The 24,909-nt window shown below is 40.3% G+C and overlaps 1 protein-coding gene across 2 annotated transcripts in view; it reads right to left on the reverse strand.

Moving 5' to 3' along the window:
- Nucleotides 1-24,909, reverse strand: part of AEBP2 (AE binding protein 2) — a 205,144-nt gene that overhangs the window by 59,352 nt on the left and 120,883 nt on the right. Inside the window, exon 9 of one of the 2 annotated variants that reach the window (XM_077870859.1) lies at nt 2,702-2,868. The exons of the other annotated variant lie outside the window; for it this stretch is intronic. Coding sequence (XP_077726985.1) covers nt 2,856-2,868 — 13 coding nt within the window. The 3' untranslated portion in view covers nt 2,702-2,855. Of the gene's footprint in view, nt 1-2,701; nt 2,869-24,909 lie in introns of those variants that run through there. 2 annotated transcript variants of the gene reach the window in all.

Genomic DNA, 24,909 nt, shown 5'->3' on the forward strand with positions numbered 1-24,909 from the left:
AAGTTATCCAAGGCTTATTTTTCTCTAGAAATTTAATTTTTAATCCTTAGCCTTAATGGCTAGAAAAAGCTGCTCATATTCCTCAAGAACATAATAACAAAGTCCAGGCCTCTGACACAGACCATAATTGGCAAGGCCTACTGAGCAAAACATCAACTTCCATTGCTTTGAATGGCCCTTAGCACAGTGACATATGCATCTAGAATTTATTAAATACATTTCAGTGACATTAAAATATTCCGATATAAGAAATGCTACATCGAAGCACTCAAAAATACTATTTTCAACTCTCTAGCTACTGAAAGAAGCAAACCTGGAGACATATATATAAAGTAACAAAAATACATGCTTTCTGGGCCTTGTTGTCAGCAAATAAAGCAGAGAACTAGATAGCTGAATGCCTATAAAGTTTTTTGTTATGAGTCAGAATTAAATCTCACAGGATTTTGTGTTTTCTTTTTCCTTTTCAAAATGAGTTAGCATTCCTTTTCCATAGTGTGTTATTTGATCTCATGTGTGCTACTAATAACTATTATTGTTCCTTTAGATGACAAACCTTTATCTCCTCCCTCCTTGATGTCTAGCATCGTCCATTCAAGTCATTGTGAAAACAGACTACATGAAAAAAGACAGAACCCTAGACTAATGCCATCCTAAGAGGAAAGTAAATGAGAGCAATGAGGCAAGGATTAAACTTCTCACTTGAAAAACAGTGGGGACAGTTTTTATTCATCATGAGGGGTATACAGGATCATCTGGGGGATTTTAAGACCTACCTTAAGATCAACCACTGAAATCTGCATACTAATGACTCTTAAATTTCTATCTCTAGTCTAACCCTGTACCTGGACACCTGATTATCTTGCCTGATTATCTGTCCCAGCGCCACCACACTTGACCCCATTTCTATCTTCTTGAGTAACCAATTAGTATGACAATTTCTGACATTGTTTAAAAGATGATAATTCATTTAGGCCTGGAAACTTGAAAAAAAAAAAAACTTAGTGAGGCTAAAATCATTAGGAAACCCTTATACAGCATGTGTTCTGAGGTTTTTACATACATTAATTCATTTAATCCTCATACCTCCATGAGGTAGATACTGTCATCCATGTTTTTGCAGATCATGGAATTAAGACAGAGAGGTTAAGCATTTGGCTTAAGAACACACAGCCAACAATCAGTGGAGCTGGAATCTGAACCGAGGCAATCTGATTCCAAAACATATACTCTAATTGTGGTCCTAAAAATAAGCAAGCAAGCAAACAAAAATGCAAGATGCTGAGTTATCTCTTAACCCCTTACCTACCTGACATCGATTCTTTTTGGAATTTTGCAATCCTTTCCAGTTTGTTCTCCACTTGTTGAAAAAGATGCACAAAACAAGAGGTGAGCAGAATAAAGCCTACCAATGGCAACAGTCAATACAATCAGGCTGAAGGAATGACTGAATGAAATCCTGGGACCCTCTGTTTTCTCACAGGCATCAGTTAACAAGAGATCACTCTCAGCCAAAAGGCCTAATGCTTCCCTATTGTGCGCCTGGCTCTGCACACGGCGGGTTTTTCAGCGACCTCTTTCTAGCCCCAGCACTCAGTGTGATGAACCTAGAGATAATCTGGCCTTTCCCTCGTGTGCTTTCTTCTCTTGTCCACCTGCTCTTTTGCTGCACTCCCTGCAGATTCTCTCATGAAGCCATGCTGGTGAAATATTGTTTTGGTGAAATATTGTATGCATATCCAAATGAAACAGACATCACTCAACTAAAAAAATAAAAAATAAAAAGGAGTGCTGAAACAGAAGCACCTGTAAGACCTGCTTGATGCTTTTTCGTTCCCTTCTCTGAGTTAACCACTATCCTGAATCTGGATAGTAGGCTCCACAGCTAACGTGGGGCTCAGACGCACCACCCTGAGATCAAGAGTCACGTGCTCCACTGAAATGAGCCAGCCAGGTGCCCCTTGGGGTACATTTTATAATTTTAATATGAATCTAGAAACAGCTAGATCCATATGATTTCTTTTTTTTCCTAGTTCTATATAATGTTAAACTTTATAGAAATGATATCACATTGTACATATACTATTCCCCTGGCCTTATTATTTATTTTAATAATAGTTGTAACAGCAAAAATAAACAACTTTGTCCCCACCAGACAGCTTAAGTAAAAGAACATTTACATTACCACGGGCGCCCCTTGATTCCATCCTCCTCCTCAACTCCCAGAGGTAATTCCTATCCTGACTTTTGTAATATTTCTCTACTTGTTTTATAGTTCCTACCACTTACACATGCATCCCTAAGACAAGTATTACTCCATTTTGCCAGTTGATTTTCTTATATAATGTTTGTATATGTTCTCCTGTGACTTGCCTCCTCCACTCACTATTTTGGAAATTCTCCCACACTGGCTCATACTCCCTTCACGTTTACCAGTCTACAGTGCAGGCTACAGTATATGGCCATGATGCACTGATGGAAGTTTATTTTGTTGTTTTAACCTTTTATATATCATACTTGACTACACCTGAGATATACACCTGAAAAAAAATCCATCTATTATTTTCTGTGACTCAAGTTTTCTGGAGAGTAACTTCAGTCACTTCGTATTTTCTCAACTTAGACTTGAACTCAGTCAATTCAGGATTTTGGTCTCTGATTTTATTCATTGAAGGGGTAAAATCTAGTCCATGTGGCATTATGAGGAGTCATAATTTTATATGGCAGGAAGGCTCTGGTCCAGTCATACTCTGTCTTCCACTGGCGTCCTTTAGGATGGATCTCCCCCTGGTTTTGTTACTTCTGTCATTGTTTTGGTTTTGGCAATTTGGCCTGGTGGCATCCTCTGAGAGATGTCATAGATGCTTCCTAAGAGGAAAAAAAAAAAAAAACACTTTCCAGATGCTTCCAGCACCACTCTATGGCACAAACAACTGAAATGCTACCCTAGGCCCTTTCTTCCTCCATTCACATTGGCCAAGAAACTTTGCCACAAGTTTTTGTCTCCCCTGACTTATCAGGAAAAGAGACTTGGAATCTCTTTGGATGGATGGGGCACTGAGCAGAAACAATAGAAATATGAACAAAGTATTAGGCTATAGAGAAATTTCAGTCTATCCTGAAGGCCTGAAGGATTAGGTTAATTCTTCTGATTACCTGAAAAGCAAAGGAAAGACTGTTCCCTCTTGGGGAATAAACTAGTAAAATAATCCAAAGGCTGAGTCTCCATCCCATAAACACACCACCAACATGGTACCCACTGGCCATGTGTGTAAACTTAAAGTGTGAATAATTAAAATTAAACAGAATTTAAACTTACATTAGCCACATTTTGAGCACTCAAATAGGCTAGAGGCTATTGGAGAACACACACATAGAACATTTCCATCATCACAGAAAATTCTATTGGATGGTATGGTCTTAGAGGATGCTTATATAAGAGAGAGCCAAGAGGATATTCTAAATAAAAAGCATTAGAGTCCCAAAGAGCAGGACTGTTGATTTTGACAGCAGGTGTCCAGATTTGCAAACCAGAGTAACCACATTTGACCTCAGCATCCAGGACAGCTAAAAGGCAGAAGGGCTCTTTCTAAGGACAACAGGCAGTTTTTGAGAGACCTCAGGAATCACTCCTTCCCTTGAACTAGATGGAGAGAATCTTGGGCGGGTTCTATTGTCACAGCTCATCACAGGTTGATCTGGGCTACAATGGAATGAGACCTCATAGTCTTTCACCCTGGCTGTTCCTCACACAGCTGACACCTGTTACAAAATGAAGGGAAGAAAATTGCCCTCTGGGAAACATGTACTGTTTAATAGTATAATATAGGCCCATTTCACCAAGTCTAAGTAATATGAAGTGAAAACGTCCATGTTTTAAATGTTTGTATTCCTTTTATTTGCCATTCTATACACTTTGATGTTTAACTAGTCTGTCACTGAATGTTGGTATATTCTAACTGCAAATTTAAACCCCTCTTCCTCTAAGATTCCCTTCTAAACAACTTTATAAAAAGAACTTTGTGTAGTTCTGGGTTATTTGGTTAAGTCTGTATTTTTCTCTTTCATTGCATCAAAGCTTGAACCTGTGAGCCCTCAGGGGCCCTCCCTTTCCTGTTCCCTGGCCTGCTCTATATAGCAAGGGGGCTGAGCCCTACAGGCTACATTTCCAAGGCTTCCCTATAGTTGGAAGATCTGAGATCAGCCAGGGAGGGGACAGGAAGGAGCCCAGGGACCTAGAGGGAAGAGAACACAGGGCACTTCCTTCCTCATCCATCCATCTTCAGGAGGATCTCCAACAGGGGCTCTTCTTTTCCCTCCATGGTGCCAGCTCAGACCAGCCAGGCCTACCGCTGCTGCATTTTTCCATAGGGTGCCTGGTCTCCAGGCTCCAGTAACACTACTTCTGCCCTCTGTCACGCCGGTCCACAAGTCACACTAGCTTCCTACTACTGCTAATATCAGGATCAGTTCACCACCTCCTGTGTGACTTCTCCATAATTCCATCTCCTGTGTAACCAATTCCTGCATTCAATGTCTCTCACTACCCAGAGAGGTTTCGGTGCTCCTGCTAGGATCTGACACATCTCTTCAAACTCTGTTCAAGCTCACATGGGAAAGCTGGCAAGTATCTGCCCCAGTTACTACAAAGTGATCCCAGCCCTCCCAAGAGTGTATGTCTGCCTATGGAAGCCAAGTTCACAAAATTAAATCCACCCCCTAAATTGCATGCACATATGGTGGCATGTGCTATATCCTATTTTGTTTGGTTTTTTTAACTGTGATCTTCCAAAGCAAGACTTACAAAAACCTACCCCCAGCAGGCTACCATGGTTAATGATTCACGCTATGCTCCGTAGACTCCCCTGGCAGGGGCCACTGTAACAGACTGCTCCAATCTCACCGTCTGACTACCAGGCCTTGTGCCCTGCCCAGGGCTCATCTGGCTCACCTAGAAGGATGCTTTTTTCTGACTGGTCTTGGCTGAAGACTGGAGAGGCACATTTTGCCATTTATCTGTCAAGAAGGGGTTTTTCTTTCTAATTTGCAAAAGGTAATTTGTGCTTGACCTGGACCTCTACCTGTGTATCTATTTTCCTATTCAGATATACATAGTACTCCAGAGCTGAGGTCATCTAATTGTGTAAACTTGTAATGAGGAGCACAAGGGGGTCTGGGGATCTTATGTTAGGAGGGTCCCTCAATCCTCTAAGTCCATAGCAAATTTTACATTCCAGATCACAGTGCATTATAATTATGGGTCCATCTGCCATCCCCATAGATTGTTAGCTCCCCAAAGGCAAGGACTTTCAGCTCTGCATCTGCAAGGCTTACCAAAGTGCCTTGCACTTAGCAGTGCTAAATATGTCTTTACCAAATGAACACTGAATTATATTTTACAATTTACAGAACACTTATACATTTATCACCTTTAGTGCTCAAAGAAATACTATGAGGCAATCTCGGTGATTTTGTGAATGAGGAAAATCAGACAGAGAAGGAAAGGCCACATTCACTGTTAGTAATGCAGCAAGTACTTAAACTTGGGTCTACATATTTCTAGACCAATTTTCTATCACACCTATCCAATGACACCCCTGGTCTTCCTTTGTACTATCTCCAAACAATATTTTGAATAAATTAGGGGAAAGCGTAACCTCTGGGTGGGTGAATTACAAAAACTTTCCTCTGAGTCAACAAATCAGAAAAAAAACTGGTCCTGGCCAAGTGATTCTGTGTGAAGCACATCCCACCCAATCACACATGGGCATCCCGGAAGAAGGGCAATTTGTTATAATCCATCTGGGAAAATGAAGTTCAGAGATCCCTTTTGATTTTACCTATAAGTGACACAGGGCTCCCTTTATTAACTCTACTACACATTTATGCCATAAAAATGCTTTTCGTGGCTTTGTTTTCCACTTTTTATAACATACTAAAACTCAAAGCATTACTGAGGAAGCTTCTGATGGCAGCAATGTTTTACCCATATCCCAATAAAATAGGTATTTTATGTTAGTTACTTTCTTATCCTTTCTATCACAATCATCTTCAAATGCTTATAGTACTGTGCCAGATAATTTTGAGTACATCTACGACCTCTTTCCCGTAAGTCTTCCCTCTCACCTCAAAAGGTAGATTTCCCAGCTTTGCCTCAGTTGTTTTTTGTTTTTCACCAAGTTGAATTACAGTTCTACTAAAACAGATATGAGTAGACAGTCTTTTATCAGCTGTCAATTTTCCATAATTTTTCTTATGAGATCTTTAATTCTCTTATTTTCAAATAGAGGCTATACCAGACCCAACCATTTAGAAAGCAAACCTTATCCATAAACCGCACATTATGCCATACCAGGCCTACTCTGCTTCTTGTTCCAGGATCATTGTGCGGATGTCAGAGAGTGCCTTTCCAGACTCATGAAAATGGTGGTGGCTCTCTTGATATTAAACCGACCCCAAAAAAGGCAACTCTGAAAATTTTTTTCTTTCTTTGGTCTTCCCCTGAACTTCAAAAAAGAACCACATCATTCCCTATTTTTTTCCCTCTCCTTTACAATATCAATTGGGGTTCCTTTCCTTACATCTTTTTAGTGAACTGTTACAGACACTTCTGGGATTTATAAAATAATTTCCTTCACATTAATGCAAAAATTCTGTTACTTCTCCACTCAACAGAAACCAAAGTTATGACTCCAATTTTATTTTTCTCTCTTCTCTTCCTAATCTTTACCTCATGTTCCTTTTATCTTACCTTTTCAATTTCTAAGCCTTAAGATCAATCTTTTTGATCTATTTCTCCATACCACCCTGTAACCCTTGCACAAAACAGGAATCTGGTAATTTCAAACAGGGTCATGAGCACACACAATTCTCTCTTCTGTCTACCTTCTCTCATGGACACTTGGTGAGCACTGCTCTCTCCTTCACAGTTTAGAACGATCTTTAAAAATTATACATTACTAACACCTTTAGCCACTGAATGATACAACATTGATCTGCTGATGTTGACACTAATCTGCTAAGATATGTGTATTTTTCCCAGTTTATCTGAGATATAATTGGCATATATCACTGTACGAGTTTTAGCTGTACAGCATAAAGGTTTGACTCACACAGATTGTAAAATGATTACCACAGTAAGTTTAGTTAACATCCGTCATGTCATGCAGATACAATAGAAAGAAATGGGAGGGGGGAAAAGGACAAAAATATTTTCTCCTTGTAATAAGAACTCTTAGGATTTTCTCTCAACAACTTTTTTTAAAAAGATTTTATTTAGGGATCCCTGGATGGCTCAGCGGTTTAGTGCCTGCCTTTGGCCCAGGGTGTAGTCCTGGAGTCCCGGGATCGAGTCCCGGGATCCCGGGATTGAGTCCCACATCGGGCTCCCTGTGTGGAGCCTGCTTCTCTCTCTGCCTCTCTCTCTCTCTCTCTCTCTCTCTCTCTCTCCCATAAATAAATAAATAAATAAATATTTTAAAATAAGATTTTATTTATTTATTCATGAGAGACACAGAGAGAGACAGAGAGGCAGAGACACAGGCAGAGGGAGAAGCAGGCTCCATGCAGGGAGCCTGACATGGGACTCGATCCCAGGACTCCAGGATCACATCCCCGGCTGAAGGCAGTGCTAAACCACTGAGCCACCCGGGCTGCCCTCTCAACAACTTTCATATCATATGGCAGTGATAACTTGACTCATCATGCTGTCCATTACATCACTGTGGTCATCAACAGATGAATGGGTAAAGAAAGATAAGAGAGTAGTTGGAGACCAAACTGGGAGTAATTGCACTGGTCCACAGAGAATATCATCAGGGACAAATGAGGAAGGAGCAGAAGCAACTGGAAAAACATGGAGTTAAGAGACCCTACGTGGCAAAACTACCAGAACTCCAGCCAGGATGTGGGGGTTGAGGGAAGACACAGAGGATGACTTGTGAGTTGGGCTTCAGTAGCTAGGCAATGTTGTCCTTTATGAGACAAGATGACAGGAAGAAGGGCAAGTTTTGATGTAAACACGATGCATTCAGTTTGGGTAAAATATTCTTCATCTGGAAAACAGTGCTTTGCTTCTGTTTTTATTCGATTTGAAGTTGACATGTAGTATTTTTTAGGTACAGTAAGTGTGGGGAAACTGATTTATGCCTAGAAGTTAATTTTCTGTGTTTGCTTTTGATATCTAACCAGAAATACAAGCCTGGTACTCTCAAGAAAGATTCCAGGATATAAATATATCTTTTGAATATATTTTATTTATACAAAACATTTTTTAAAAAATTATGTATACGCTTTGTGCCATTTTTTAGCTATTGCCTCTCAACTCTAAAACCAATTCTGTACTGTTTTGTGATGCTGGGACACAGATTCTTCAAAATACATTTCCCAGACTCCTTTGCCAATTGGCTTCCTGTTAAGTCTCGCACCAGAGGGAGACTGGGAGGCAGATCAGCAAACAAGCAACTCTCTCCCTCCTTTTGCTTGGTGTTCCTGTCAGGGGCATTTTGTCCCAGCTACAACACCTAGTTCCCACTGCAAGTACCGTTGGCACCATTACCAACCTCTCTCAAGCCATCACTTACTAGCTGCGACCCAATCATAACCCCCCTCAGAGGCCTGAGCCCCAACTTTGCAGGTCCCCTACTCTGAGTTCTAGCTTTCGATGGTCCCAACCTCATCCCTGCTGTCTCCCTAAGACCAGGATTGTAGCAGCTACTTTGGTAATTATCTTCATGTTAGTTCAGTGCTCCCTTTTGTTTTTTCCTATGGAAAAAAGCACCTATGGAAACTACTCCCTATATAAAATTCTCTCTGTTGAAATCTTTAGTACAGTCTCTATTTTCTGACTGGACAGTGACTAATATACTTTGGGTATATAAAAATGAATAAGAAACTTTCCTACCTTCCAGGAGCTCATAAACCAGTTAGGAGATGAAAACAGCCGATAAATGTAGTTGTTTCTCTTCAAAATAGGGGACAGGCCATCTTTCTTTCCTCTTCATCCCAAAGTTAGGAGGTAGATTTATAACTGATGAAGTAAGGGAAAGAAAACCTGGAATACACATAGAGAGGACTGCGGATACGAATGGAGCTTGTCTGCCCAGCAGAGCCCCGAAAGGGCTAGGAACTAGAAACCTTGATTACCATGGAAGGCAAAAATGAGGGACCAGGCTGAACTAAATGTGCATAGACTGGCTTCTTCTCCATCCCATCCCCAGAAGTAGAGTGCTCAGCAGCCAGTCAACCCTTACCCCCCACCTCCAGGAACATAAAAATGATTTATCTCCAATGAAATAAGATTAACACAGGGAGTGAACCAGAATAGCCAGTGGCAATGTTGTTGCCCCACCACAAATTCTTCTGGAACTTAGAGATCCCAGCTTAAAAACAGGGTCCCTGGCCACACGCTCTAAGATGAAGCCTGTCAATAAAGAGGCCTCACTCACCTCCACTGAAATCAAATTTTCTATTGCATTAGTCTTCATTAAAAAAAAAAAAAAAACAGTCACATGTTCAGAATCAAAAATCAAATAATATATAAAAAGAATATAGTTCAAATACTCTCACTTTTCCCCACCCGCCCTGGTCTCACCTATTCTCATCCCAAAGATAACCTCTCTGATTAGTTTCTTGGGTATCCTTCTAGAGTTTTCACATAAACACAAGAAAATGTATTTGTATATTCCATTTCTCATTAAAATTAGTATATGATACATACTGGTCATTATTTTTTCAATATTAGCTATTTCGATAAGTATGTAGTAGTATTTCATTCTGGTATTAAGTTGCACTTCTGTCATGTCTAATGATGTTGAGCATCTTTTCACATACTTTTTGCCATCTGTATCAGTCCCTTATGGCTGATGTTGTGCATTACCACAAACTTGGTAACATAAAACAACAGAATTTTATTCTCTCCTAGTTCTGGAGGCCAGGAGTCCAAAATCGGTATCACTGAGCCAAAATTAAGGTTCAGCATGGCTGTGTTACCTTGGGAGGCTCTAGTAGAGAACCCTTTCCTTGCCCTTTCCAGCTTCTGGAGCTGCATTCCTTATATTCCTTGCCTCCTGGCCTTTCCTCCATCTTCAAAGCACGTGGGTAGTATCTCCTGACTCTTTCCTTCTGCTTCCATCACATGTGAATGAATAAAACAGAACTTGACAACATTTTTATAATACATCCTTAGAAGTTACATAATATCACTTCCACAGTATTCTGCTGGTCAAGGCAGTCAAAAGGCCCTCTTCAACGAAGACATACAGATCACCAGCAGGTACATGAAAAGGTGCTCAACACCATCAATCACCAAGGAAATCCAAATCAAAACTATAAAGAGGTATCGACTCACACCTGCTAGCATGACTATTATCAAAAAAAGAATTAGAGATAAGTCCTCAAGGATGTGGAAAAGAGGGAACACTTGTGCACTGTTGGTGGGAATGTAAATTGGTACAGTCACTATGGTGAGCAGTATGGAAGTTCCTCAAAAAATTGGAAATAGAATTACCATATGATCCAGCAATCCTACTTATGTGTATATATCCAAAAGAAATGAAATCAGAATCTTGAAGAGATCTGCACTTCCATATTTATTGCTGTATGATTCACAATATTCAAGGTATGGAAACAACCTCAGGGTCTGTTAGCAGATGAATAGATGAAGAAGAAATTACACATACACACACACACACACACACACACAAAAAAAAAAAAAAAAAAAAAAAAAAAACACTGGAATTTTACTCAGCCCAAGTATGAAACCTTGCCATTTGCAACAACATGGATGGACTTTGAGGGCATTATGCTAAGTGAAGTAAGTAAGAGAGAAAGACAAATTACAGTATGTTCTCACTTATATGTGTCATCTAAAAATAAATTTAACTCACAGAAACAAAAAGTAGAATAATGGTTACCAGGGAACTAGGAGTGGAAAAATGAGATATTGGTCAAAGGATACAAATTTCAGTTATAAGATGATTATGTTCTGTGGATTTAATGTATGACATGGTGACTGATCAGTTAATACTGTACTATATACCAGGAAGTTGCTAAGAGAATAGATTTAGATAGATAGATAGATAGATAGATAGATAGATAGATAGATAGATATAGATATAGATATAGGTATAGATATATCTCCATCCTGAGGCCTACTATAAATTCACTCCCAGATATATACCCAACAGAAATATATATATATATCCCAAAAGCATGCCAAAGAATGCTCAATGCTGCATTATTTGTAATAGCCCAAAGCTGGAAACAATCCAACTATTTTTTAACAGTAGAAAAGGCACATGTATGTACCATGATAGATGTAGCTGATTGAAGACAGAAGTATAAAATGAGTCAATTGCAACTATATGCCTCAACATGGATGAAACGGACAAACATACACACTGTACAACTGTATTTCTATGACGTTCAAAAACTTTAGTTTTGAAATCTAAATTACAGTGTTAAGAGTATTTTATTGTTTCCCATGTGTAAGGCACTATGGCTATAAAACTGAATAAACTGTTTTGTTAGAATTAGGATAGTGTGGGCAGCCCTGGTGGTCCAGCGGTTTAGCGCCGCCTGCAGCCTTGGGTGTGATCCTGGAGACCTGGGATCGAGTCCCACGTCGGGCTCCCTGCATGAAGCCTGCTTCTCCCTCTGCCTGTGTCTCTGCCTGTCTCTCTCTCTCTCTCTCTGCGTCTCTCATGAATAAATAAATAAAATCTTTAAAAAAAAAAAAGAATTAGGATAGTGTTTACCTTTGAAGAGAAAAATGGGTATTGACGACAGGGAGCTCTGGGGAGGCTCCTGGGTTGCTGATAATGTTATTTCTTGATCTGAATTGTGGCTACAAAGACTTAGTTGCTCTGGAGTAATTTACTGATTTTATTATGTACTTTTTTTACACGTAAAACAACAAGCAAATATTTGTTAAGCACCCAATGTGTGCATATAAGATTGTGTTGGGCACTGTGTTCTTTTACTTATTTTGTTGGCATCACCCTACTGGAAGGAGCCCATTCTTACTAACTAGCTCAAGGGACAGTACAGCCAATGAGTACAGTCAGGCTCTGCAAGTCCATTCTGAGAGTGGAAAGTAGAGCCCAATCAGGCATAGCCAGAGATTCAATCCCTTTGATTGCCAGAATCCATGTTAGTACTTCCCAGTTCATGAGAACTCTTCTGTGCCACACTGAAATTTCCAGAGATAACCGTACTGCTTAGGGCCAGGATACCTCTGCTCCAAAGCTTGAGTGACTCTTGTTGCCTCAAGTATCTGACTGCGTCGTCTGGAAGCAGCAGCTGATAGGTGAAAGGAGAGCTTGCTGCAACCCCACCATGCTTAGGAGGCAGAGCCAAGTCTGAACCTGCAGAGAACTGTATTCTGGTTACATACCCACTACATTACTCATTTTCTCAACTATAAGGCTGTAAGAACACATCTATTAGTATTTGAAAAGGACTTATTTGCATAATTAAAATTTAAGGACATCAGTGTACATGACAGTCTTGCCTAAATCTAGACGGAAATTTCAGTTATAAATGTAAAGAAGTAAAAATATTTTGATTTAGGGATCCCTGGGTGGCGCAGCGGTTTGGTGCCTGCCTTTGGTCCAGGGCGTGATCCTGGAGACCCAGGATCGAATCCCACGTCGGGCTCCCGGTGCATGGAGCCTGCTTCTCCCTCTGCCTGTGTCTCTGCCTCTCTCTCTCTCTCTCTGTATGACTATCATAAATGAATTTAAAAAAAAAAAAGTATTTAAAAAAAATATTTTGATTTGAGGGGGAAAAAATAAAGCCCTTCAAACTTCAAGAGGAGGAGACAGAAACTCTACCTCTTGATAGGAGAATGGCAAGTTTCTAGAAAGTTATGTGACTTGAGGAAATGCTAAGTAAAATATGCCAGGCACAGAAAGACAAGTACTACATAATTCCACTTATATGAAGTACCTAAAATAGTCAAATCCATAGCATCAAAGACTGTAGTGGTGGTTCCCACAGCATGAGAGGAGGAGAACACAAGGAGTTGTTAATCAAAGGATATGCAGTTTCAGTCAAGCAAGATGAATAAGCTCCAAAGATCTGTATCCACATATCAACAATAGTATAACTGTATACTTGAAAACTTAAGAGGGTAAACTTCATGTTGTGTTCTTTTCATAATAAAAAAAATTTTTTTAAAGAAAGTTATGTGAGACAGGAGACACTCTCTTGATCATCTTCAGAAAATAAAATCTGGGGGCACCTGGCTGGCTAAGTTAAGCATCATCTGCCTTTGGCTCAGGTCATGATCCCAGGGTGCTGGGATCAAGCCCCCCATTGGACTACGTGCTTCCATTCCCCCTGTTTGTGCACTTTCCTCTCTCTCTCTCTCTCTCTCTCTCTCTCTCTCTCTGTCAAATAAATATTTTTAATGATGGGGATCCCTGGGTGGCTCAGCGGTTTAGCACCTGCCTTCAGCCCAGGGCGTGATCCTGGAGACCCGGGATTGAGTCCCACGTCGGGCTCCCTTCATGGAGCCTGCTTCTCCCTCTGCCTGTGTCTCTGCCTCTCTCTCTCTGTCTCTCATGAATAAATAAATAAAATATTTTTTAAAAATTTATAATGATTTTTAAAAATAAAAATTAATAAAAATTTAAAAAAGAAAATATAATCTGCTACAGTGACCTTAGTATTTTGAAGATATTAAGATAACCATCAAAAGAGCTAAATACAGTATCAGTTTAAAAGAATTAAAATAGATTAATTCTAGGGGATAGAACTGGGGCTGATCAACAGTAGGACAGGGACCATGATTTCTACCTTATGCCTTCTGTAATACTTTTTAGTCAAGTGCATGTATTAGTTTGATAAATTCTTTTAATATTGTATTGAGAGGGGCATCCTGCTGGCTCAGGTGGTAAGGCATACAACTCTTGATCTCGGGGATTGTGAGTTCGAGCCCCATGTTGGGTGTAGAAATCAGTTAAAAAAATTAAAAACCTTTTTAAAACATTGTATTTAAAAATATATGTAGTTAAAATGAGCTGTTCTTTGACTTATACAAGCTACCACTTCTGGTCTCACATCAGCCAGCGCTTAGAATGCAGCTTCTTCACTGGTTTCCTTAAAAAAAAATTTTTTTTAATTAAAATTTTTAAAAAATCATTCCAAATTTGGTGATTATTTAACATCTTTATGGAGATTTATAGGACCATGGAAAAGGATCATATCACATAAAATCAATTGTTAGACTGAAGTTTTCTTAAATATGTTTTTTTAAAAATTTATCAAACATGAATTTGATTTTTTTTTTTTATGAATTTGATTTTTAAAGTTCAAACACTACTGGCTTGTGGTGAAAAGCAATTGCCTTGCCCCACTTGCTTTCCATTCCCAGTCTATTCTGAAGAGCCAACCTCTTTTCATTCTTCTCAATTAATTCTGCATTTATTTTCTTCTGGTGGTTTTTACTTGAAAGTCCTCCATTTGAAATTTCTGTCCTCCTTCCATGTCTCCTCTCTCTGTCTTCTCAATTTTACCTGCCCCCTCTTGCCCAAGAGGAACCGTGCCAAGACTTCTCTGGGTCTCTGAGTCCTGGAACAACTGCCTTCTCAGTCCTGAGGGCTCAGCCGCAGCTCTGGAGCAAGCTTACCAAATTACCCCTCTTCGAAGGTTTGGACCTCCCCACAAGGAATTTGATAGCTGCTGCTCGTAAAGGGAAGTTTCTCCTTATTTTACACAAATTAGTAAGATATATAGTATAATCAATCATGGAAATACATTCAATGCTCAGAAAAAAACTCCAAGAATGGTTAACTCTAAGGAAATCAAGATAACACTTTCCAGAAGGGAAAAAATAGTTTGGTAAGCGGGGAAGGTTTTTCAGATAGACAGAAAAGACTGGAAATGGTAAAATCACACAGTGTCTTAAGGGAACCTATATTTTTGCAGCATAAAATTCAAGAGGAGAAAATGTGAGAAATGAGCCTAAAAAAGTTAATAAGAGTCAGATGGTCCTTATATGTGAGTGAGGCTAAGGAGCTGGACTTGGGCCCACAATCCAGGAGTTGAAAATTTAAATGCCTATAAATGCCAAACAGATCGTGTAAATGAGTAAAATGAAATGATGTAAATGAAAAAAAAGACAGGAAGTGTACGATCCTGTGGGAAACTAGGGAAACTGTGCCCTTCCAAATGGAACAGTTTAATTATTTTTACACAAAATAGAAGGGTAGTGTTGCCAGAGCTTCCAGCGTTTTAGTAATAGCAGAATATCCAGATTTTTTTGTCAAATTCTCCAATTTTTAAATGTTGGCAACTATTACATGGTTTTTCTTTTATCAGGCTCAAAGGACATGGTAAAAAAAATATTATATATATATATACATGTATGTAAAGTATTATATATGAATTTAATAATAGCAGAATATTCAGATTTTTCTATCAAATTCTCCAATTTTTAAATATTGGCAACTATTACATAGTTTTTCTTTTTTCAGGCTCAAAGTATGTGGTCAAAAAATATAGATATAACATTTTTCGTATGTATATATATATATATATATGCTTGAAAGCTGGTTCTAGCTAACGGACCACAAGTTTTTACCTATTTTAGAAGCAATAAGAGAACGACCATTATAAAACTTTAAGACAGGGTGGAGCCATGGTCAGTTTGACAGTTTTAAAGATCACCCTGGTGGAAGAATGTAGAATGGATTGATTGGGAGAGTGAGAAATTGAAACTGAACATAGAGAGTCAAGTGTGAAGGCTTTTACAAGCCATCATTGATAGTAGATGTGCTGAAAGTTTAAGGCATCATGTTTACATAATCAATTGTTACTTTTCAATGCAAGTAGTGAAACAGTCCTGAGCATTCCACCAGAATTAGACCCCAAATGATCACGGAGAACCTTATTTCTGTAAATCTTGGGTGTTATACTTCCAGAGACAGAATGGATTTATCCCTTCATTAGTTTCCAGGATGGCTTCTTTTTTTCTCCCTCTCTTAAAGATATTTGCCAATAGTAATAAAAGAAAAGATTGTACATCTGGCTTTAGAAAGACAGCTTGTTGAACCTCTACCCTCTGCTTCTGTATTATATCAATCGCAGAAGCAGATATTTTCTGCACACGGTTCCCATGTGCCCACATCTCTGAATGTAAAATAAACAGTACAGGCCATGAAAACAGAGTGTTTTAAACAGAGCATTCCAGCTGGGAAAACTGTCTAAACATAATCTTTATTTTTATAGTCATTTAAAGCTGTTCTTTATCTATTAAATTAACTTTAAAAAAGGAGAAAATGGGGAAGTAAGAGGGGTGGAGGAAAAAGAAAGAGCTTGCTTATTCATCTGTTTTTCTGTGACACCTAATATTTCCATTGCTTTATGCTTAGATGTTAATATATATATTTCCAGAACAAAATTATTATATCTAGGCAAAGACAGAAAAATTTTAGCCACTTTCAGTATATTTTTAAGATCTTTTTAAATCCAATCTGCTCAAGACAGATCAAATGCTATCTTTGTCTCATGTTCTAACCAATTTATTGAATCAGTAAGAACCAACATTCCCTAGTTCTTTCTCTCTTTTTTAACCAATGTTCCCTAGTCATGTAGATAGAACCTTTCAGGTACTGGCCAAGCTTTAGCCCCACTCTATGTCATGAGTTTGCAGGGTATGCCCAGGCATCAAGTCCAGTTCACTTGTCCCAGAATGAAAAGGAAAGGAGATACCCCATCAGTATCACATTGCTTGCCCAGCAAGCTTTGAAGATAGCCTAGGATTTAGTGACGTTATCAACTATTTGGCCCCTAAGCAGCATGTGAAGAAGTCAAGGGTTCATACACAGGAAGAGAGCTCTGGCCTGCTTTCCCACCAAATCCTGAGTTCTGGGCTCTGTTCCCACTTTTTTTTCTAAGCTGTTTTATGTCTCATAAAGACATGTATGGATAGGACCCTGGCATCAGAGACCCTACTCTCACCGCTGTAAAATTCCCTTTCTCCACGGAGAAAAAATCAACACTGCCACCCACTTATTCCTGCATCTATCCGTGGAGTTTCAGCTTAAAGAGAATATAGTTCATTCCCATCTTTGAGTTCAGAATAGAGAGAAAATTCCTGTGAATCTTTCTGGAGTTATGACAAAGGGAGATGTGTTCCAGATATCCTGAGTTGAAAACTGGAATGCATTTTCTCATAGAAACAATCATTAGCTTCCCAGGCCAGTTCATAAAATCCTACTTAATCTATTATGTTCTCAGAATATTCCAGAACTTTCTATGTAACCCATCTGCTCTGTTCTCAGTTTATTTTTCTTTTTTAACTGAGTAGCATGAATAAAACCCTGCTTTGCCAAATCCTCCAAGCTTCTCCACTCAAATTTACAAAGTTCCATGTGTGCAACCCACCAGATATTAAAAACCTATGCAGGCTCAGCTGATGAGTTTTGCAGTCCCAGTTTTGCCTGCCCTACCTCAGGCCAGCAACAAAGTGTAGGTATGTTCAACAGCTCTTTCCTTTCCTTCTGTCCTTCAGCTGTCATGGAAAATGCAAGAAAGTTTGAGGCCTGTTATTTTAGATGGTAGCCTGCCAGAGACAGGCCCACTTATATATGTAAATTTTATATGTGTTATCAATTTATTAACGGGAAAAGAATGGATTGCTGGGTGGAGATGAGAAAACCATTCACTGTATGGAAAAAAAAAAAAAAACATCATTCTTCTGGATTTTAAGATTCCTCTCCCTCATGTCACTAGAGAGAAGAGGGAAAAATAGAGAGGAGTACTGGACCCTCGTAATGTATAGACTGGACAATTTGAACAGAGCTTATCAAAGTCTCCATATGGACCAGTGACCTCCTGGTGTATAATCCACAGCTGGCACACATGAAGGGTGATGAATGATCTACAAGGATCAGCTTGGCTTCCATTGGCTCCTTCAACACAGCCACCGGGATCCCTGGGTGGCGCAGCGGTTTGGCGCCTGCCTTTGGCCCAGGGCGCAATACTGGAGACCCGGGATCGAATCGGGCTCCCGGTGCATGGAGTCTGCTTCTCCCTCTGCCTGTGTCTCTGCCCCTCTCTCTCTCTTTGTGTGACTATCATAAATAAATTTTTTAAAAAATTAAAAAAAAAAAAACACACAGCCACCAGTGAAAGTCAACATGCTCCTAAAGCTGACCCCCCAGATGAGGACTTCTTATCCTCCTGCTCTGATCTCCTACAAGGAAGACTCCACCCCTCTGGGCCTACATATCCTCCGTTGATCTTCTCAGGGGTGCAGATGAGAGGATCTCATTATTCTCTCGTTTCCTGCTAATTGTCTAACAACAGTATCAAATCTATGTCTCCTCCTCACGGGTTCTGTCTTTTGACTCTCAAAACCCCATTTTGAGGAGGAAAGTTTTTTTTTTAAACCTAAGATTCTGTTATTTCTTGCTCTCTTCTTCTCAAGGCAATGAGGACCACTTTAGAGTAACGAGTGGATATAACATAAGGAAGTGGAAAGCAAAGAACATGAAAATGATTGTTTCTAGAAATCAAATGGTTGCACGTCAGTAATCCACCACTATCCTTAAATGATCATAGAGAAAAGAGAGGTCGAGCTCCCCTTATTTAAAAAATAGATAAATAAATAGATAAATAGATAAATAGATAGATAAATAAAGAAATAAATAAATAAATAAATAAATAAATAAATAAATAAATAAAGGGCTGGTAAAGTCTCTGATTGGTCCAACTAAATTCTCCCATCCCTGTGCAAGCACTGGCCAGGTAAATGAGGTACTCTGAGAAGCCAACCCTGTGGAAGGGAGAGCCTTACCAAAAATCATATATTTAGTCAAAGGAATTACCAACAGTTCTCTCCAAAAGAAGGTGTAAGCACTTTTCAAATCAAGTAAAAGTGCTTACTACACAGAAGACTATTCTCTAAGTTCACTTCCTAGAGGTGTTTAAACAAATGCTTGAAGCAAGATACTTGGAATGTCTTCCTCAACTGGAGAGAACACAAACCTACCAAAATATACATTAGATATACATTTTATGTATAATGTGTATATATACAAAAACAATTGTGTGTACATATATAATGTGTGTGTGTGTATATATATATAGAGAGAGAGAGAGAGAGACCCCCTGTGCTATATAAGTGAGATCATTCTTGAGGAAGTTTCTCGAGAATGATTCCAGCTCTCAGTGTCCCCGGCAGCCGCGTAGATCTGTCCCCTGCTTCAACAGTAGACGGAAAAGACTCCGTGACACCCCCTCTTCCAGCCTCTGACCACCCCCCAACCTCCTTCCCAGGCTCAACCTCCAGGACCACCTTCTCTGCCATCCTCTGCCCCCAGGGCAGCCCGAGGCCTTTTTTTTTTAATTTTTATTTATTTATGATAGTCACAGAGAGAGAGAGAGAGAGAGAGAGAGAGAGAGAGAGGCAGAGACACAGGCAGAGGGAGAAGCAGGCTCCATGCACCGGGAGCCCGACGTGGGATTCGATCCCGGGTCTCCAGGATCGCGCCCTGGGCCAAAGGCAGGCGCCAAACCGCTGCGCCACCCAGGGACCCCGGCCCGAGGCCTTCCTGAGCAACCTCCAGGAGCCCTCCTCTGCAGGCGGGGGGTCCCGGCCGCGCACCTGCCTCGCGGGGCTTCTACCTGCGGGGAGACCCTGAGGCTCGGCGCCGGCCGCCCCCGCAGGTCCGCGGACCAGCTGCACCAGCGCATCACCGGCCGCGGCCTCTCGCCGCAGGTGGAGGAGCCGCCCCAGGGCCGCGGGGTAAAGCCCTGACCTCCTCGGACCCTGCCAGGGCCCCGGAGGAGGACCGAGCCCGTCCCTTCTGCTCTGCGTGGCCGGCTTCTGTCCACGCAGACGCCTCTGCGGGTCGCGGCGACTTCCCGGAGGCCGCTTCCTGGGTGCGGAGGTGAAACTCACCCAGGTGGCGACCACCTGACTCCCCTCCGCAGGCCGGTCGGGGGCTCTGCCTCCTGGGGAGCCTCCGGAGCCCGGCGGCCTCTGAGGGGCCCCTGAGGCATCACCCTGGTGCAGGCCTTGTGCCCGAGCCTCTCCCTGCAGCCCAGAGGCAGCATGTGCCCCACGCTGGGGCCCTCCTCTCAGCAATGCGGAAACAAACAAGGCTGTTAGTAGGCAGAAAGGCTTGCAAACTATTTGCATCCAGAAATTCCCCTCTACACACTATAGCATTCGAAATACAAGGATTCCAGCACGTTTAGTGACTCCATGACCACATGTAGACCATTTGTTGCCCACAGCCAGAGAAGGTACCAGAATTAAAAAGAATCAATCCACTTGGGTCTTAAAGTCCCTTAAAATGCAGGTCAGCTTCACAAATAACCAGAGAGGCCTTGGGCACCCTAGGATTGGAAGGATGCTTGGGCCGAACTTATTTCCTGATAAAGAGATACCTGAAGCCAAAAGAACCAGCATATTTTCTTCTTAATAAAGAAAGCCAAATAATAATAAAATAAAATAAAATAAAATAAAATAAAATAAAATAAAATAAAATAAAATAAAATAAAATAAAATAAATAAAATATAAAATAAAATATGGGCAGCCCTGGTGACTCAGTGGTTTAGCGCCGCCTTCAGCACAGGGTGTGATCCTGGAGTCCCAGGATCGAGTCCCACGTCAGGCTCCCTGCACGGAGCCTGCTTCTCCCTCTGCCTGTGTCTCTGCCTCTCTCTGTGTGTGTCTCTCATGAATAAATAAATGAAATCTTAAAAAAATAAAATAAAATAAATAAATAAAATAAAATAAAATAAAGAAAGCCCAAAGACCCTTTTCCATTGTCCATTAAATTAGACAATGTATCTGCTTTAGAGGAGTCTCTAAATGTTCATGATTCTATTAACATCTTTACTAGTAAAACTAGCATTTAATTCCCATGATTAACAACCAGTTAAACAGGGGCACATGGCTGGCTCAGTTGGTTGGGTGACTGCCTTCAGCTGGGGTTATAATCCCAGAGTCCTCAGATGGAGCCCCTCCTAGGTCTCCCTCCTCAACCGGGAGTCGGCTTCTCCCTCTGCCTCTGTGTGCTGCTCCCTCTGCTTGTGTGCTCTGTGTGCGTGTGTGTCAAATGAATAAATAAAATCTTTAAAAAAATTAAAAAACAACCAATAAATAATTATTCTTCAGAAGTTGATTCAAGGTCTTCCTACCAGTTCTTGAAGAAACAAGATCAAGTATTTGTAGCATTAGTGACATAGGAAAAAGGAATTTGAGGATAGACTTAAGATTCATAACTATATGCATCTCTAGTAAGACTTGAAAGAATTTACAGAGCTCTAGGACTATTCGACATAGGTAGTTTATTTTTTTTTTTTTAAAGATTTTATTTTTTTATGATAGTCACAGAGAGAGAGAGAGAGAGGCAGAGACACAGGCAGAGGGAAAAGCAGGCTCCATGCACCGGGATCCTGATGTGGGATTCCATCCTGGGTCTCCAGGATCGCGCCCTGGGCCAAAGGCAGGCGCCAAACCGCTGCGCCACCCAGGGATCCCCGACATAGGTAGTTTAGCTGAGACTTCAAAAGGTCTTGTGTAAACAACATAAGAAGTACAGTAAATTACAAAAGAAATGTTTTTCCTCCAACCAAAAGGTAGAGTCTATTTGTTTACTCTTGAATCTGGGTAGGTTATACCATTTGCTTTGGCCAATGTGATGCAAGCAAAAACTTAAAAAGTACTTTCACTCCGGAGTTTGTCACCTGCTGCTCTTGGAACTCTGCCACCATGAGAACAAACATGGATTATTTTGCCAGAGGATAAAAGATATATGACCCAGTCACCTCAGATAGACAGCCAACTCACCAAGTGACTGGAGACACATGAGTGAACCCAGCCAAGACCACCAGAAGAACCACCTAGTTGAGCCCAGCCCAGACTGCAAACAATGGAATCAATGAGCTAAATAAATGAAGCCATGAAGCCACAAAGTCACAAAGTTTAGTATGCATCAAATGCTAATTGATAGAAAAGAGGTATTTATATACTCTCTTTAATTGAGAGGTCACATTTGTAGGAATTAGTTAAAGGGCCACCTATGGGAGGATCATGGGGTCACTATGGTTTAGTATGCAAGGCACAAGCTGAATATGAGTCTCTATTCACTCTATTCACAGAATACTCTTATACAGTAATTTTTAAATTTCAATAATATTATTTATAACAATATTTACTGATAATTTACCATGTGTCCTAATCTATGCTAAGCAGTTAGTACATATTATTTCCTGTGATGTTCATAGCAAACTTCTGAGATAGGTATTCCCATTCAAGGTGAGGTAACAGAGGCTTAGAAAAGTTAGGACCCAGTGTGACTCTTGATTTCAGCTCAGCTCATCTTGACATCAAGCCCCATATCAGGCTCCAGGCTGAGTATGGAAACTGCTTAAAAATTCTCTCTCTCACTCCACCTCTCCCTGCTCAAATTCTCAAATTCTCTCTCTCTCTCTCTCAAAAAAAAAAAAAAATGTTAAGATCTTTGCCCAAAGAGATGCAAATGGGAGGTGGTAGACTTGGTCTTAATCCAGGTCAGCCTGAGTCCAGAATTCTAGCTCTCAACCACTATGGCATACTAGTTCCATTTTAAACTGTTTTCAGGGATCCCTGGGTGGCGCAGCGGTTTGGCGCTTGCCCTTGGCCCAGGGCGTGATCCTGGCGACCCAGGATCGAATCCCACATCGGGCTCCCGGTGCATGGAGCCTGCTTCTCCCTCTGCCTGTGTCTCTGCCTCTCTCTCTCTGTGTGACTATCATAAATAAATAATTAAAAAAAAAAAACTGTTTTCATATCCATTATTCAGACTGGAATACAGAAAGAACAATAACCTCCTGGAGTATGAAAGCACAGAGACGCAAAAATGATTATGTAGACAAGTAGAACCAACAGATTGTGCCGAAAATTCTTGAATCCTTGTTCAATTAAATCCAACCTCTTCAGCCCAGGATTCCAAGTCTTCCAAAATTCACTCAACCCTCCACTTCCAATCATATATCTCATTACACTTCACTATCATCACCACCACACCATCCACACCAAAGAAGCCCCTACATTCCATCACTAGCCTCTCTTCCTCATCACATCAATCCTCTCTCTTCTGTTTTCTCTGCCTGAAGTACCCCTCCATCCCTCTTCTTGGGTGTGTCCAAAGCCAATGCTGCCTTTTCCAGGAAGCCTGCTTGATCTTCTTTCTCCCTCATATGCCCCAGCATTTTGAACTTGTATTAGAGATAGACTCTTCCTTGTTTTTTCTTTTTATTTTTCCTGTACACTTCTGGTTCCTCCTGTTTGATTTTAGATTTCAAGAAGGGGAGGAAATTGGCAATATGTGCTTAACCAAAAGGTTAAGTGATTTAAGAAGGTTAAGTGATTTAAGGCCTCAGCTTCCTCATCTATAAAATGGAGATGATAATACTGCCAGCAAAATGCAGCTTCAGGGGAAAGCTCAGGTCAAGAGTGTGGCTAGAGCAAGGACATGGACGCAGCAAGAGAAAACTATGCTAAATGAGGTAAGTTAGTCCAAGAAAGACAAGTCCCATAGGATTTCACTCATATGTGGATTGAAGAAACAAAACAAATTAACATAGGAAAAAAAAGAGAGAGACAAACCAAAAAACAGACTCTTAACTCTAGAGAACAAACTGAGGGTTGCTAGAGGGGAGGTCGGTTGGCGAAGGCAAGAAATGGGTGATGAAGATAAAGGAGTGCACGTGTGCTGTGTGTCTTATAATAAGTGAGGAATCACTAAATTCTACACCAGAAACCAATATTACACTGCACGTTAAATAATGGATTTAAATAAAGATTTGGAAAATTAACTAAGTAATTACTAAAATTTTTGAGAAATAAATATGTATATTTCATTTCATTCTTAAAAAATCAAAGTTTAGTATTTTGGCTATGTGGGTTAGATTTATTTTTCAAACATTTAAATACATTTGTATTCAAATTCTGAAGGTTGAATGGGAAATTACTTAGAAGCTGACATTTTGCAAATAGAGATTCACATTGAGAAAAAAAAAGAGTGAAGGTGGAAGAGGGGGAGAGAAAGACAAAACAAGAAACAGACTCTTAACTGTAGAGAACAAACGATGGTTACCACAGGGGAGGGTGGGGTGGAGAAAATAAATGATGGGGAATAGGGATTGCACTTGTCATGATGAGTACTTGGTGATGTATGGAAGCATTGGATCACATATGGTACACTTGGAACTCATATAACACTGTAGATTAACTACACTGGAATTAAAATAAAATAACATAAAATAAAATAAAAATGTCGCTATAAGACCTTTTGTTAAACCTCAGAAATAAGTTGTTGATAGATCCTCCACAGTACCCTGTGTCTCAGCACAAGGTAGAAGGGCATTGACAAGTGTGGCTTTTATCTAAAGGAGCACATCCTAACTTGATACACAACTTACATAGGAAGTATGTAGGAAGCTATGAAATCTTTGAAAGCTTGGGTTAAATGGATCAAAAACACTTCAAAATAAGAAGAGGCTTCTGAACAGAAATCAAGCTACTCAAATGCAAGCCCATGCCATTTCTTGTGGGGGAAAAAAAAGTGTGACTCAGAACCCAGAAGGCAGAACCAAGAGCCACGGGAAACTACTTTCAGTAGCAGAACTGAACCCTAATTAAAGAATATTTCCTGTTCTCGGAGTGGGGAAACATGGTGGCACGTGGCCAGCTTGGTTCTAAAACTGCTACCTGCCTCCTTTCACCCCTTTTTGAACAAGGCTGTGACTATGGTTATCCTATCCCTATGCCATTATTATTTGCTGGACAACTTTTTTTTTTTTTTTTTTTTTTTTTTTTTACATGGCTTTCCTTCTAAGGAACTACAGCAAGGAATCCCAACCACACTTTGTCTTAGCTCAGGCTCCTATAACAAACACCATAA

This window comes from Canis aureus, chromosome 25, assembly GCF_053574225.1.
Source record: "Canis aureus isolate CA01 chromosome 25, VMU_Caureus_v.1.0, whole genome shotgun sequence".
Classification (NCBI taxonomy): domain Eukaryota; kingdom Metazoa; phylum Chordata; class Mammalia; order Carnivora; family Canidae; genus Canis; species Canis aureus.